A 14,829-nucleotide genomic window follows, 5' to 3' on the forward strand; every position below is an offset into this window, starting at 1 on the left:
GACGTGAATGCTGATCCATGCCCCCCCGGATTACTTCTTGACCTACCTTCAATAGACATGGAGAAAATTTCATCACCATACTCCTTAGAACAGTCCTTAACATATTTGAAGACTATTATCAGGCTCTCCCTCAGCCTTCTTTCCCTAGATTAAACATGCCCAGTTTTTTTTAAGCTTTCCTTATAGGTCAGGTTTTCTAAACCTTTTATCATTTTTGTTGCTCTCCTCTGGATGCTCTCCAATTTGTCCACATCTTTCTTAAAGTGGGGCACCCAAAACTGAACACTGTACTCCAGCTGAGGCCTCACCAGTGCTGAGTACAGCAGAACAAATACCTCCCGTTTCTTTCATCTGACACTCCTGTTAATATATCCCAGAATGACATTTTTCACAACTGCTTCATATTGTTGGCTCATACAGTTTGTGAACCATTATAATCCCCAGGGCCTTTTCAGCAGCACTACTGCCTAGCCAGTTATTCCCCATTTTGTAGTTGTGCATTTGATTTTTCCTTCTTAAGTGTAGTAATTTGCACTTGTCTTTATGGAATTTCATCTTGTTGATTTCAGACTGACAATCCTATGGAAAATATTGCTCATATAGGATAGATAGATAGATAGTTGTTAGATAGAAAGTTATTTTTATATTTGAATAACAAAGGTCCTAGTAGTAAAAATCAATAGTAATTTGCCAAGTAAGAATCAATTATAGAACTAGCGAGTGTTCATGTGCTATATCCCTAATCAAATAGCACAGTATTCTGTGCCAGGAAAACTGAACCATACACAGTACTGATGCTTTCTCTCATTTCCATTTCCAAAATCCCATTTCCTGGTGGCAACAGTGGACAAAGAGTATGCTCCTGAGAATCTAAATGTTACCAAGGGAAGAAGTTTCACCCAGGACTATAACCCTTCAAAAGCCAGCCATGAAATAACATATGTTGTAATTGTTACTACTTTAGGGCAATAAATAGTGAGGTGCCAAGCTCCTCCTGAAAGCAGGACAGCAATGGAAGATAAGATGCTGTAAGAATTGTGAAAAACTCCCGGAAACAGCCAGCAGCAGGTCCGGCTCCTAGGTAGAGGTGCACGAGCAGCTCTGCATGGCTCTCATCCGCAGGTACCGCCCCCATCCCAGCTCCCTTTGGTCGGTGAGCCGGTGTTTAGGGCGGGGGCAGCACGCAGAGCCCCATGGCCCCCCCACCTAAGAGCCAGAACTGCTGCTGGCCGCTTCCAGGGCGCAGCGTGATGTCAGAACAGGTAGGACTAGCCTGCCTTAGCTGGGCAGCACCGCCCAGGGGATTTTTAATGGCCCGGTCAGCGGTACTGACCAGAGCCGCCGCAACCCAGTGCCTTACATTCTGCGACCCAGTACTGGGTCGCGACCCTCAGTTTGAAAAACACTGGTCTAGTATTAAGTATTTATGTATTGTGTTGGAAAGGACACAGACACTTGTACTGTATGAGGTGCAACATGCCAGCTGATCATTAGTGAAAATCATGTCAAATGTATCTACTTATACATCTGAGGTCCAATTATCCTGTCATCTGCATATGCACAACACCAACTGACTTCAAAGAGAGTTGCATGTGCACAACTGATGGGATAATTGAGCCCCTGGTAATTCAAGTTCCACAAGTCTACCTCCAAAGACCCAGCATTTTGATAAACACATGGAATTTCAAAGCAATACAAAGTTGAACTTACGGACACACATTTCCCTGCTTTCATAAAATCCAGGACAGCACTGAGATTTCCGTCTGTACATTGTTTTTTCTCCATGCCTGTAGGCAGTACGGTAACTGATTCTAATGAAAAATAAATGGATGTTAAATTTATTATAATAGCTTTGAAATAAAACAATGTTTAATTTAGCATATTTAGGAATATCTTGGGTTGATACATAATACAAGAGAAACAAAAACAAAGATTTGGCTTTATTGGTTGATAAATTTAACAATATCAATGTTCCATTCTGGAAATTTGCCAGTATTACCATCATAAACCTTATTTTTCAGGGGCCAGTAAAAAAGATTAAGCATTCTGATTATTAGCTTACATTTAAGCCAATAGGTGTCGCCATCTTAGATTTTGACATTTCTGGAAATAGAGCTTTCGAATGTAACATTTTCTAGAATAAAATTAAGGAACTACACAACACAAATTGGCCAGCCTATAAGATCATTATAGGTTCCAACTTCCAAAGGCAATAGTTCTGGAAATTACCCTGCAAAAGGTTTACTCAGGGTCTCAGAGCCAGAGCCATACTGCAGGGTTAAGAGGAAGAGAGCACAGCTCTATGGGCTCAGATCCTGAAAAGTGCTAACTTTTGTGGAACATGAGGGCACACAGAATTTCACAGGCGTGAGGCATTCAGCACCTTGCAGGATCACGCCCCATGTGAACAGAAGCACTAACACAACAAAAGAAACACAAATTGTGTCAATGTGACAATGGTAAAGAATCACAGAAAGAGTTGCTTTTTTTTCCTAACACTAAACAAGCAACTTTATTAGAATAAGGAATATAGCTTTATCCCTACAGCCTCTCTCTCTACACTTTCTCTCTTCACTGTAGAGTTCCAGCCTAGAACCTTCCCAAGCTCTCTCCTGTCTGGCTTCTGACTACAGATTTAAGGAAACAATACTCATACCCTCACAAAACCTGACCTAATATGAACACTGAACAATGAACAGCACACATCTAAATGGCAACATAGAAGACACATGTTGTCAGTACAACATCTCCATGAACTCTGTATCACTTGTATTTCGTATTGTCAATATTAAACTATCTTATGTGGTATGCTCAAGGAGTAGTTACCCAACACCACCATAACTAATGGGTGTATCAGATTGGGCAGAAGAGAAAGAATACTTTACAGCTGCCGAGGCCAGTTTTGAGTCACTCATTCCTTCCTTATTTTGTTACTATGCATAAGAAAGGGATTTCCTTGAACAAGCCTTTTTTTCCCCTGAAGGCAATGTTCCCTTTCTCCAAAGAGGGCAGCAAGTCATATGCCTCATTTTACACCTCCCTCCAGTTACTCCTTATAGGAGCTGAGGGGTATCATTTTTTGGTATATCATACAAATCTTTTTTAACCTGGTCACCACGTATTAGATACATACCCATTTATGATGGGTTGATAGACCCTATGATCTTGACAGGGACAAATGCTATAAACACATATACTATTGACTGATTTAGACAAACATTTTCCAGATGAGCTCAACTGTAACTGCTAGACAGTTTATTCACTATTGTTGATGTATGTTGTACACAACAGACAGTTTTTAACACACTAAATATATACCTTTCATACATTACTACAACAAATGAACAATTTGAAAATATTGATAATTATAAATTACCTGTGTCGTGTGCATTTAAACCAGTTCAGTATGTCAGTACAGCTGGTGTAGTAAATTTGATCAAAAGGATGTGGATATGATTCTTGAACTGTAACTGAATAACTGAAGAGAAAGAAAACAGATTACTGAGCAAGTATATGCTCATAGTATTAATCTTTTTACAAAGAAAGATCAATCCCAGTAGATTAGCTGTAGCTAGAATTCATGACTACACACAGGTCTTTGCGAGAGAGCCAATAACCCCTAGAAACATCTATATCAGTATTTAACAATATAAGACTATGAACTTGACAGTCCTTTTCCATCCAAGTTTGCCTTCACAGATGCAGACCTGCAGAAGAGAAGTTCCTTGAGCCTCCCTAAGAAACAGCTCTACACATTACACTATCAACTAAGACTGTCCCCTTCCTAAGGGTATAGTCTGTGACTGTCAAACTCCAACTACTATGTATGAAAATTTAGGAAATGGCATCAAGGAAGCACTTAGCACACTCAATGCTTTCTCTACTGTTTTACCAGAAGTAAATGTAAAATGGAGTGGCAAGTTCTTCCCTGGGTGCCTAACCATCAGGGATGACAACTCCAAAATGGAACACAGCTAAAAAAGGGCAGGATTCACTGAATGGAAGGTTCTCTTGTCATGATGGTATTTTGGAACAGGGAGGAAAAAGAAGGATGAGCGCCCTGCCTCACTACACTGAACTATGGAATAGGCACTGCAAGTACTTCCAGGAAAGTGGAACACATCCAACCCCAAGCCAATACCGCCCTCAGCAGTGATTATCAGTGTGGGAAGATCCTCATCCTAACCAATAATTGCAAATTTGTTACTTTCTACAAAGAACACCAGTTCTAGGTTCCTTTCTCACTGCCTTCTCCTCTCCAGGAGGGAATAATACAGCAGGAATTACACCAATTACAGCTCTAATACTGTAGATATTTTCATGGCCTGTGGCACAGGCTCTGAGGGAGGAGATGGATGGCTATCCCAGTCTTCAGCCCATCTTGCTGTTACAGTGCTAGACATGAGTAGCTACACTACTAAGAACAGTGAAATGGAAGGGTTTATTTGGGTTTCTCTTTTGCACATGGGGCCATGAACAGGTCAGCTCATAGCAGCAAGTAGTTTATGAGGCATTATGAGCCTTATGTGCCCCAGAAGGCCATTCACCCACTCTGCAGAAAAAGGGCCAGCTCCTGAGAGGTGTTGAGCACTCTCAATTTTGATTGATTTTAGTGGAAATTATGGACCTTCAATCATTTGGAGGATTGGGTCCTAAGGCCTTAATTTGGTACTACATAAATAAAATAAAATAATCACCATCCTAACAGAAGCATATCAGTGCATACAATTTAACTTTGACTCTACATTTATTTTTTTCCTTAATATTTTCATGTGAGTTTATTAAAGATACAGACCACTAAGAGTTAATGTTGTTTGGGTTGTTTGTTTAAAGACAGCCTTTCATTTTGTGCCAAATTTTCTGAACTTGGGAGGTCATATTTCTTTTCAAGAAAACTGTACCTGAAATTAATTATGTCTATCAAAGAAAGTGATCACTAGATTCTGATTTATTGAAGACTTTAATAATTCAAAGTGGATGGCAACGATAACTAACCAATGTAATCTAGGAGTTTCTACAAAATGACTGAGTTCTATTATGCTGTGAATTGTTGTTGATTGTGAGAAAAGTATAACAAGAGATCTTACAGTTAACTAAAGAGTAACATCTGCGTCAGTCATAATATTTTAATGTTCTTATTCTCAATCCTAACAATGTCCATCATTTTATGAAATGGAAAACAGCTAATTGCCACAGATTGGATCTTAACAACCTAATAAATCCTATATTATGCAGATATTAACAGATAGCCAAACATAACATTGATTTCTGTTTAGTTTTTAAATGTCTACCATGTTGCAATTTCCACATTAAAAACATACAGCACAAGACACAGTAGTGTAATGGATATATCCACTTGTACTGAGATGTTTCCTGATGAATATTAAAGTTAAAAAATGACAACTATATGTAAAATTGAAGCTCATCAGGAAGTACAAGCTTAATTAAGAGGTGACCCAACCATCTTTAAAGAACAGAGAGAGGACATGAACTGAAAAAATCACAGACCTCACTAAAAAAAGAAAATTGTTCTGCATGCAGGCAGGGACTGCTCTGCTGGGTAATATATCCGACCAAATGGAACTAAGACTGGATTGTTTAAAGAAAAGTAATGTCAATCTGAAAAATCAGTTGTCTCAAGTGAGGACCAAATTGGAGAAATAAAGGCAGGAGACTGAAATTTGTAATACATTTTCCTGAGGATATATCAAGGGAATAAGCTTTTAAATAATCTCACTGAGCAGCTGGAGAGCCAAGTTTGGAGCCATAAAATGAGGTTTCTTGGCCAACCAGAGAAAGTAGAGAGAGAAAATCTGCTAGGACTTTTAGAGAAATGTCTGAAAAAACTGTACCTGAAATCCGCTTTGAATACTGTGAATGGAAAGACTTAGAGGGATGATTAAGAGAATACCTAAAGTTATGGTATACTTAGATACTAAAATGACAGGAATCTTAGAAATATGTTGGATGATAATTGCTGACAGTGTGTAGAACAATTATTTCATGTAACAGATTTAGGAGATAAAGTGTATTCTGAACGAGGCTTAGAAAGTACGGGACATTAAAGATAAACATATTTTTTTAAAATCACTTTCAAGAAATACAATTTTAAAGTGTTAGTTTTGTTTCCTGCCAAACTACAGGTGCAACCCAGTGGGAAAGTATACATGGTTTGGGACTCAAAGCCTGCAGAGAAGCCATTGGAGCAAGTGGAATCCATCTACATTTCAGAGGAGAAAAGAATAATTGAATCTTAGAAAACTCTTAACCAGACTGTTTGTGCTGGCAATAAATCAACTTTTCACTGAGTAATGGGATTATAACGTATGACAGTGAAGGGTACATTTTCTTCTGTGGTGCTAATTCCCTGGGCTGGCCACAAACATGTGCCAAGTGTGCGGCCAAATAGGGCCCCACACATTTGGTGTCCCTCATCAGTGTCTATTCCAAGACAGCACCTACAATCTCCCCTTCCTGTTTTGACCCTTACCTTGAGAGGGGACACTGGGGATCTAACTTTTCCAAGTGCCCAGAACCCACTCCCTGCTGGTTCCTGCATCCTCCTAAAGACAAACAACTCTAATCCATCCAGCTGTCATACTCTGTCCAACCAAATCTTATGGGGGTTACCTCAACTTCCCTGGGGTCCTGCACTTCTTACTTTACACAGGGCCAGCTCTGTTCATTCCTACTATGCTCTCAGTTCACATGTAATGAGGGTTTTATTATTGGGCGGGCTTCTTACTTAAAGTGTATAGGAATGCCAATGACACAAGCAGTAATAAGCTGGTAGCTGGTGGTTACTCTTTTATACTTATGTACCTGCTGTCTGTTCTGAATGGGAATATAAATGCTATGGCAATTTTCAGTTTGTGCTTGTATACATCTACCCACTCTTTAAGCCCCAGAAAATGGAAGGATGAATGAAAGTTGACATTTAGAAACACTAGGCAGATTTGTTACATTTTTGTTTTCTGCAGCCTTTGATTATTTATCTTAAAGAAATCTTGCAATAGATCATTCTTTTCTTTTTGTTTACATTTATCTTGTAGCTTCCTTCAAAATCATCCCTAGAGCTAAAGACAGCACCCCCCAGCCCCTCCTCATCCCACACCACATAGGACATAAAGTAATATCAGACAAGCTTCTGGCTTTGTGCTTGGCATTCAGAAACCGGGTATTTATTCAGCTAACTACTTGATATATATCAGCAAATACAAGTTTTTGCATATTCTAACTTGCATGTGAGAATTTAAGGCCAGAGAGTTGAAATGTTCCACATGAATCTCAGAGTATTTGTTGGATCAGGCCCTTAGATTTTTGATGAATGGCCCATAAAGTGTAGAAATATCACCATAAGGCATGCGTGTCTACTAATGCTCACTAAAACTCTCAGCACTTAAATATATAATACAATTTACTTCTGATGTCAGAAGAATAACCTAGAGAGGTCCTCAAACTAACAGTCAGCCTGGCTTACTGACTAGCTGATCAGTTGTAGGCATTTTTAAATAATGATAATGAGACCATGAGGCATGGTTTCATTATTATAATCTTTATACATGAAAAGAAGGGAAAACAAATGCTTATTGTTTAATCTTGTCTTACCCAATGTGAACATTCTACTGGCAATTATCATGAAATCATGAAAGCAACGGACTAACTAGATTGATGAATTTATAGACGTACATTTTAAATTTCTGAATCTCATCAAAAAATTAAGCCAACAAGTCTTAATTTAGATTCAGGGAAAGCTGAAAAGTAAAGAAGCACCCTAATCATACTTGGCCCAATTCCAGTATGGCTAATTATATTCTGAATATGCAAATTCCCCTGCTGAGTTAATTGGATAAGGTATTCTTATTAACTTCTGTCCCTGTACGGTTGTGTAGTGTTATTAGTGTCCTTATAATGGATGCTGCATCCTACCCCAGAGATGACTGCATTCTAATGTAAAGCGAGATGGTCCCTTTACATATAGATGGCCCAATTTTTCATTTTTCCCCTTGTAGTAACTGCAGGATCCAGTCCACAGTTCATTATTTTATAAAACACTTTAAAGCATGTGAAATGCCCTGTATAAAATAAATAATAAATATAATCAGAAGCAACTAAGGATATATCAGGTCTATGATGCTAATAGAAACATTACCTCTCCCAGTGGCTACACACATTTGGATCTTCAAGATTCAAGGATAATGTTGTCTCCATCCAGTGGTGTAACAGCACAACCGGGAAGCACAGAAACCAGTTCAAATTAATAATCATCCTTTCAAATAAATGACCTGTAAACAAAAACATGATTTATATTATGTCAAGGTAATATTCAAAGTATAAACATAGGGAGACAAATTCTTCCTTGGTGAAACTCCATTGGTTACACCAAGTTAGAATCTGGCCCCAAACCGGATTATGTAGGCTAGCAGGCATTTAACAGCAAGACACATGGTGACAGCCTTGTAGTAGGAATACAAGGCTCTGCTTAATAGAATTCAAAATCAGAAATTAAATATGAACAGGTTAGATGGCACTGAGTGAGCAAATGCACTACAGTTTTACCTCTGGAGATCTGTGTAGGGTGACCAGATGTCCTGATTTTATAGGGATAGTCCCGATATTTGAGGCTTTGTCTTATATAAGCACATACTACCCCCCAGATCCTGTCCCAATTTTTCACACTTGCTATCTGGTCACCCTAGACCAGTGTCATGTGAAATTGTGTTAGATGGGCTCAGTTTACATACTAGTGGTTATCTGTCTATACCACAGAACAGACACACAAATTAAAACAACTGACATCTTTAGCTCAGAAAAGACTGAAGACTAGAGGAGCAGGAATGTTCCCAATCAGAATGAAGATGCAATTGGTTGAGTATTGTCCAAAAGTGCAGACCACACTTGTTCACAGAATGGCTCTAGGGACAAAGTATTTAGAGCTATGAGTCCCACAGTTTAATAAGACCCAACTTCACTTATAAAAAACCACGATAGTGTATAATGTGAAACAACTGTCTTTTGCACAGCATCTCTCATAAAAACTGTATCCCAGAATTCTTCATCTATCTATTTCTAATGGCTCCCCTTACTATGTCTGAGTACTACACAATCATTAATGGATTTTAGCCTCACAATACCTCTTTGAGGTAATGAAATATCACCCCCATTTTACAGATGGGGAACTAAGGCACAGATTAGAATAAGAGATTGAACAAGGTCACACCGGAAGTCTATATCAGGAATGGAGCCCAGGTCTCCAGAGTCCAAAGTCCAATGCCCTATTCACTAGACCATACTTCCTCCTACTGATAGAATTCAATATTCTTATTGTTTATTATTTGTATTACTGTAGAAGCTAGCAGACCTAGTCATGGACTAGGACCCCACTGTGCTGGGGGCTGTACAAACACAGAACAAAAGACAGTCCCTGCTCTAAGTAGTTTACAAGCTAAGTATAAGACAAGAGATAAGAAAAGGATACAGAAAGAATGGGGAGTACAAGAAAACAATTAGATAATATTAGTCAGCATGATACACAGTGGTGTGTGCACACCAGCAGAGGAGAGCTAGGCAAATGAGAAAGATCTATATTTCAGATAACATTCGCACAGAAATGATGTGAATAATGGCAAAATCAAGACTGATCTTGGACCAGTGATGGTTGAATGCACTGTGAAAAGGGTGCATGTTCTGATCTTGGCTGTGAGAATAGACATGTCCCACTGCACACAAGGGCGATGCTTGTGCACAGAGAGTTGAACTGGATCCTATGCTGATAGCAAAAAGATGAACATAGACTTACTTGGAAAAGGACTGTATCTTTAACACATGGAATATCCTACTAACATGCACATAACATCACAGTTAGCATGTTTTAATAAATATTATTGTTTACCCAGTCTGGGATGGTGAAACTGACAACAAAATCACAGGGAAAAGATGGAAGTCAAATAAACAATCAAGTAATAATAAATAAATGCTACACTTTTTTTTGGTTTTTCATATATATATATATATATATATGAATCACATATTACTCAAACCTGCAAGATGCTGAACAAACCCCTCAATGAGAGTATAGAGTGCTCACCACCTCCAGGAATTGCTCAATACCTTGCAGAACCAGACCCATAATTCCCATGTAAGTTCATACATTGACAATGTGGGTTTTTTTAACCAATTTGCTTTAAGTTTTTGCAAGATTTTCTCACAGGTGGTTCCAATTTTTTGGTGTGCTTCTAAATTTAACTATCAAATATCTGTAAAAATAATTTATTGATGGCTGATATAAAATCCCTGATTGTAAGTCATAAAGTTCTATGCTAGCACAACTCCCTCCTCCATCAAAAAACTCATCTTAAAAATAAACTGAAATGCTGCCCAATTGCTTTGAGTATGTTGTAGCTGAATTTTCAGCTACTGAATTTTAAAATACACACTGAAATGCTTTTAGTTTTTAAGACCCAGGCTCTTATTATTGTTCCCACAAAAGATTAGAATGAAGGCTGGTAAGCAGCAATTTGCCATCTACACAAAAACAATTACCTTAAATTAGAAACTATATACAGAGTCAACAATTCAAACCAAAAAAATCATCCATTTACAAATTGGAATTTGCTTTTTTGTGTAAATGTAGAAATTAGACTAAAACAATGATTTTATAGATGCATTAAGAAAGATCTATTATAGATCTGCTACACTGGGCCAGATCCTCATTTGGTTTAAATTGGCATGTTTCCATTGTAATCAATAGAGCTATACCATTTTACTCTAGCTGAGGATCTGGTCCTGTATCCTCATTTGATGACTCTAACATTAACACTATATTTATACATGGCTTCCGAAATCTGGGCAAAAACAATTCTAAGATTGTTAAAGCTAACTTATGATGTAGAAATAAAGTAGATTTCCCACCAAAGAGTTATTTTTTTAAGTAATAAAAATATTTTTGGTAAAATAAATGTATCTGAAACAAAAAGTTTCTGAGTTGTTTCACTACAGAGTAACACCAAACCTATTGACATATTATTTTAAAAGGAAAAAAAATAAAAATGCATTGGAACATGGCAGAAGCAACATGAAATAGACAGAAACTTACTTAATGGTATCTCCTTAAGAATACAAAATAAATATACAAGCAGTTTAAGATCATGTTTAAAAAAAATCTAAGAAACATGCTTTTTTTTTTTTTTTTTTTTTTTTTTTTAAAAACTGTGAAGTAGAAATCACAGAGATTGCCCAGTTTTTCAAAACCTTCCTTCAAAACCCAGGCATGACTGAAGACATTTCATGCTCTGGAACTTCCCTCTCATTCTGCATAGCATGCCAAGGTATTTAGTGTGGAGTTAGTTTAAAAACAAATAAAAGCAGCTGCATTTTCAATTTAATAATACCAACAAAGTGGTGATTTCCTCCATTAAAATAGACACTTTTATTTATATGCAGACTGTATACTGTATTTCTCTTTTTTCTTTCTTTTCTTTTTTTTTTTTAACTTCAATAACTTTTGGATACATTTAACAAATTTTAAAATATATTTAAAAAAAAATCATTTGCATGAGCCCCCTAGTGTAAAACTTGATTGCATTCCAGATCTTTTGCTTAATTATTAAGGAAAATCAAAACAGAAAATCAGTACAACTGATTAGCATTGCTAAAGTGTTTACATTAGCAATAAAAAAAACATAGATGATTCATTTAACTCTTGCTGACTACACTTTGCACTGATGTGTCCTGCTCAGAGATCCATGTTTGCTACTATATAGTGCTACAAAAGGCTCAACAGGTAATATTACCAGTATTTTTCCAGTGCCCCCAATATGCAGTGTCTACCACATACGGTACAAATGATCTAAGAGCTGAAAACATTCATGTTGGAATATGTCCTCTGTCTACATGTTACTGATTAGCAAAAGTATGTGTAAGTAAACAACTCATGTAAGAAGAGAAAGATCTTCTGACCTCATACAGATTTTTGTATAATTTATGCCACTGATGTTGTAAACACTTGCTACCAGGCCTAGAGCTATAAGTAATTCCATTTAAATCAATGGTAAAGTGTTCCAAAGAGGTGAAGAGGAGCCTTCAAAATGCTCCCTCGTTGCCAGCAATATGTTTTCATACTTAAAAACCAAGAAATTTGTCACATCATATTTAATACTGCAAAACTAACAAGCAATTTAGGAAGTAAGATGTGAGGGCTCCACCGAGGCCACGTGTAAGTTCGCAGAGTAAACTTTAAAAGCAATTTATTTGACTGGTAACCAATCAATGCAACTCTTTCAGCATAGATGAAGTACACTCCCATCCTTCATCAAGGCATGACTGAAACCAAAACAAATTCAATCTAGCAACAGTAATAAGGTCTTTCTAACCACATTTTTCCTCAAAAGAATAGGATAGGATGAACAATGACCACCCAACAGTTTACAACAGAAGGTGTTAAAATTTGATTGCCCTGCCTCATTTTCTGTTACTAGTATTGGAGGCAAAACCCCAGATTTACAAACAAGCAGCATTATTTTCATTTTGCAGGATACCTAAGGGAATTCCCTGGCAATCTGGTCATAGCATCATAGAATATTAGGGTTGGAAGAGACTTCAAGAGGTCATCTAATCCAATCCCCTGCTCAAAGCAGGACCAACACCACCTGATCCAAAGCCCACTGATGTCAGTGTAAAGATTCCTACTGACTTCAGTGGCCTTTGGATAAGACCCCTGGTCTGGACCCATAAGAGGAATATGATGCTGACACTGAAACTGCCATAGGTTGTTCCCTCTGTCACTTACGTCACGTAAACAAGGATTACACTGAATACCTATCTGGATGTAAGTGTTTACTAAATCAAACAAAAATAATTAATAATTCTTCTTTGAAATCTTTTAACTGATAATCCCAAAGAGTTTTATAAACATTAATGAGCAAATTGTAAGATGTGGGTATAAATAGGTACATCCATAAACTTGTATTCACATGAGCAACCAGACAATTACAATAGTCTGTCTCGTAAGCGAGTGAGCAGATCCTGTAATTGCACCATATATAGGGGATAGTTAACTGTTACTATACCTGATTTGTGCACACAAATCTGGGATTTGTAGATGTGCCCACTGCACCCACTTTTGATAATCTGGACCTAATTAAGAAAACCTCAAAACCCCAGAGTGGTAGGTAATATTACTATACCTGGCAGGTAGTTAACTTTTTTTAAATTAAGTTCAGGATCAGAAGTAGAAAAAAAGGAAAGGAAAGCAAACATTCCTCATTTACAGATTGGTAAATGGAGGCCCTACTCACAGTTCTCTGCCCTAACCACTATACTCTAGTCTATCTTAACAAAATGTAAATTTTGGGAGAGGTTGGGGGACAAAAGCTAAAATAATGAAAAACATGAAAGAAGCAGAAGCTGCTCAGGGCAGTGGAGAAGTATTTTATGGTTAGCAGAATCAAATGCTGTTGGTGAATTAAGCAGTATTAGAACTGCAAAGCAACAGAGCTATAGTATGATACAATTGCTAACATGACACACTGGACCGAAGAGCAAGGAAAATGCTGATATAGCTTTCCCACAATTTTGCAAAAGCACTTTTATCTCTGCGGCATAAAACATGCAGCAGAAACATATAATTTAATTGGGAAAGGAACTTCCAGGAAAGTAATATCTGCTTTGTTCTAATCAGTCAGATATTTTTTGTTCATTTCTGTCCTTTAGCACAGATATTGTATAGGTTGTTTGGAAACTTTCTAATCATCTATAGTGCACTCTGTGAAACTGGTAAACTAGGTGTCAGCTCTTGCCAAGGCTGAGCACTGACAAATCCATAGCTGGAAATCAGACCAGTTCTCCTGTTCAAGATAGGTGTTGGACTTGTAAGGATGTTTAGACTCTATAAAATGCTTGTAAGTTGCTGCATGCATTAACCTTACTTGTCATATCTATAGCCCATGCTGTAAGGTAATACGTAAGTTTTGCTTTATAACTGTAAAAATGCCTGCTCTGAACCTGCAAACCCAGGAGAAGGAGTGGTTCCCCAGCTCACCTTCTTGTCAACGGTTGGGAATGGGCCACATCCACCCTGATTGAATTGGCCTCGTTAGCACTGACACCCCCCCCACTTGGTAAGGCAACTCCCATCTTTTTATGTGCTGTATATTTATATCTGCCTGCTGTATTTTTCACCCCATGCATCTAATGAAGTGGGTTATAGCCAGGGGTGAACGTAAAATTGAAAACTTACCGTATGGGAGCCGGCTCTGGCCCCCCCGGAAGGGGCGGGGCCTTGGGAGGAAGCTAGCAGGGTTGGGGGTCAGCATCCCCCAGCCAGCCCTTCCAGGCTGCCTGGCCCGCACCACCCGGGGCTCCAGCAGCGATTTAAAGGGCCCGGGACTCCGTCCGCTGCTGCCACTACCATAGCAGCGGCCGTAGCCCTGGGCCCTTTTAAATGGCTGGCCCCAGGGCAGCTGCTTCTTTTGCTGCCCTTCCCCCTCCCCCCCCGTTGGCAGCTGGGGGGGGGGGCAAAAGGGCCAGCGACAATAAAGCACTGCCATGGCAGCACTTTAAGCAGGGTCTTTGCCGTGGCAGCGCTTTAACATTGCTGCCCCTTTCGTGCTCCCCCGTCGGCGGCCCTGCCACTAGTAGGGTTACCATATTTGGAGCCTCCTAAAGGAGGACACTCCACGGGGCCCCGGCCCCGCCCCCAGCCCTGCCCACGCCCCAACTCTGCCCCTTCCCCAACGTCCCCACCCTAACTCCGCCCCCTCCCCTGCTTCCCGCGAACATTTGATTCGCGGGAAGCAGGAAGCAGGTAAGCTGGGGGGGGTGGGGGGAGGA

At 38.8% G+C, this 14,829-nt stretch overlaps 1 protein-coding gene across 1 annotated transcript in view; it reads right to left on the reverse strand.

The window, feature by feature from the left end:
* The window catches only part of MEGF10 (multiple EGF like domains 10), a 149,765-nt gene that overhangs the window by 96,598 nt on the left and 38,338 nt on the right, over window positions 1–14,829 (reverse strand). Inside the window, exons 2-4 of the mRNA XM_024193361.2 lie at window positions 8,153–8,285; window positions 3,377–3,478; window positions 1,711–1,811 (exon numbers count right to left, since the gene is read on the reverse strand). Coding sequence (XP_024049129.1) covers window positions 1,711–1,811; window positions 3,377–3,478; window positions 8,153–8,268 — 319 coding nt within the window. The 5' untranslated portion in view covers window positions 8,269–8,285. The remainder of the gene's footprint in view (window positions 1–1,710; window positions 1,812–3,376; window positions 3,479–8,152; window positions 8,286–14,829) is intronic.

The sequence above is a fragment of the Terrapene carolina genome, unplaced genomic scaffold (genome assembly GCF_002925995.2).
Source record: "Terrapene carolina triunguis isolate 2854851 unplaced genomic scaffold, T_m_triunguis-2.0 Scaffold113, whole genome shotgun sequence".
Lineage (NCBI taxonomy): Eukaryota > Metazoa > Chordata > Testudines > Emydidae > Terrapene > Terrapene triunguis.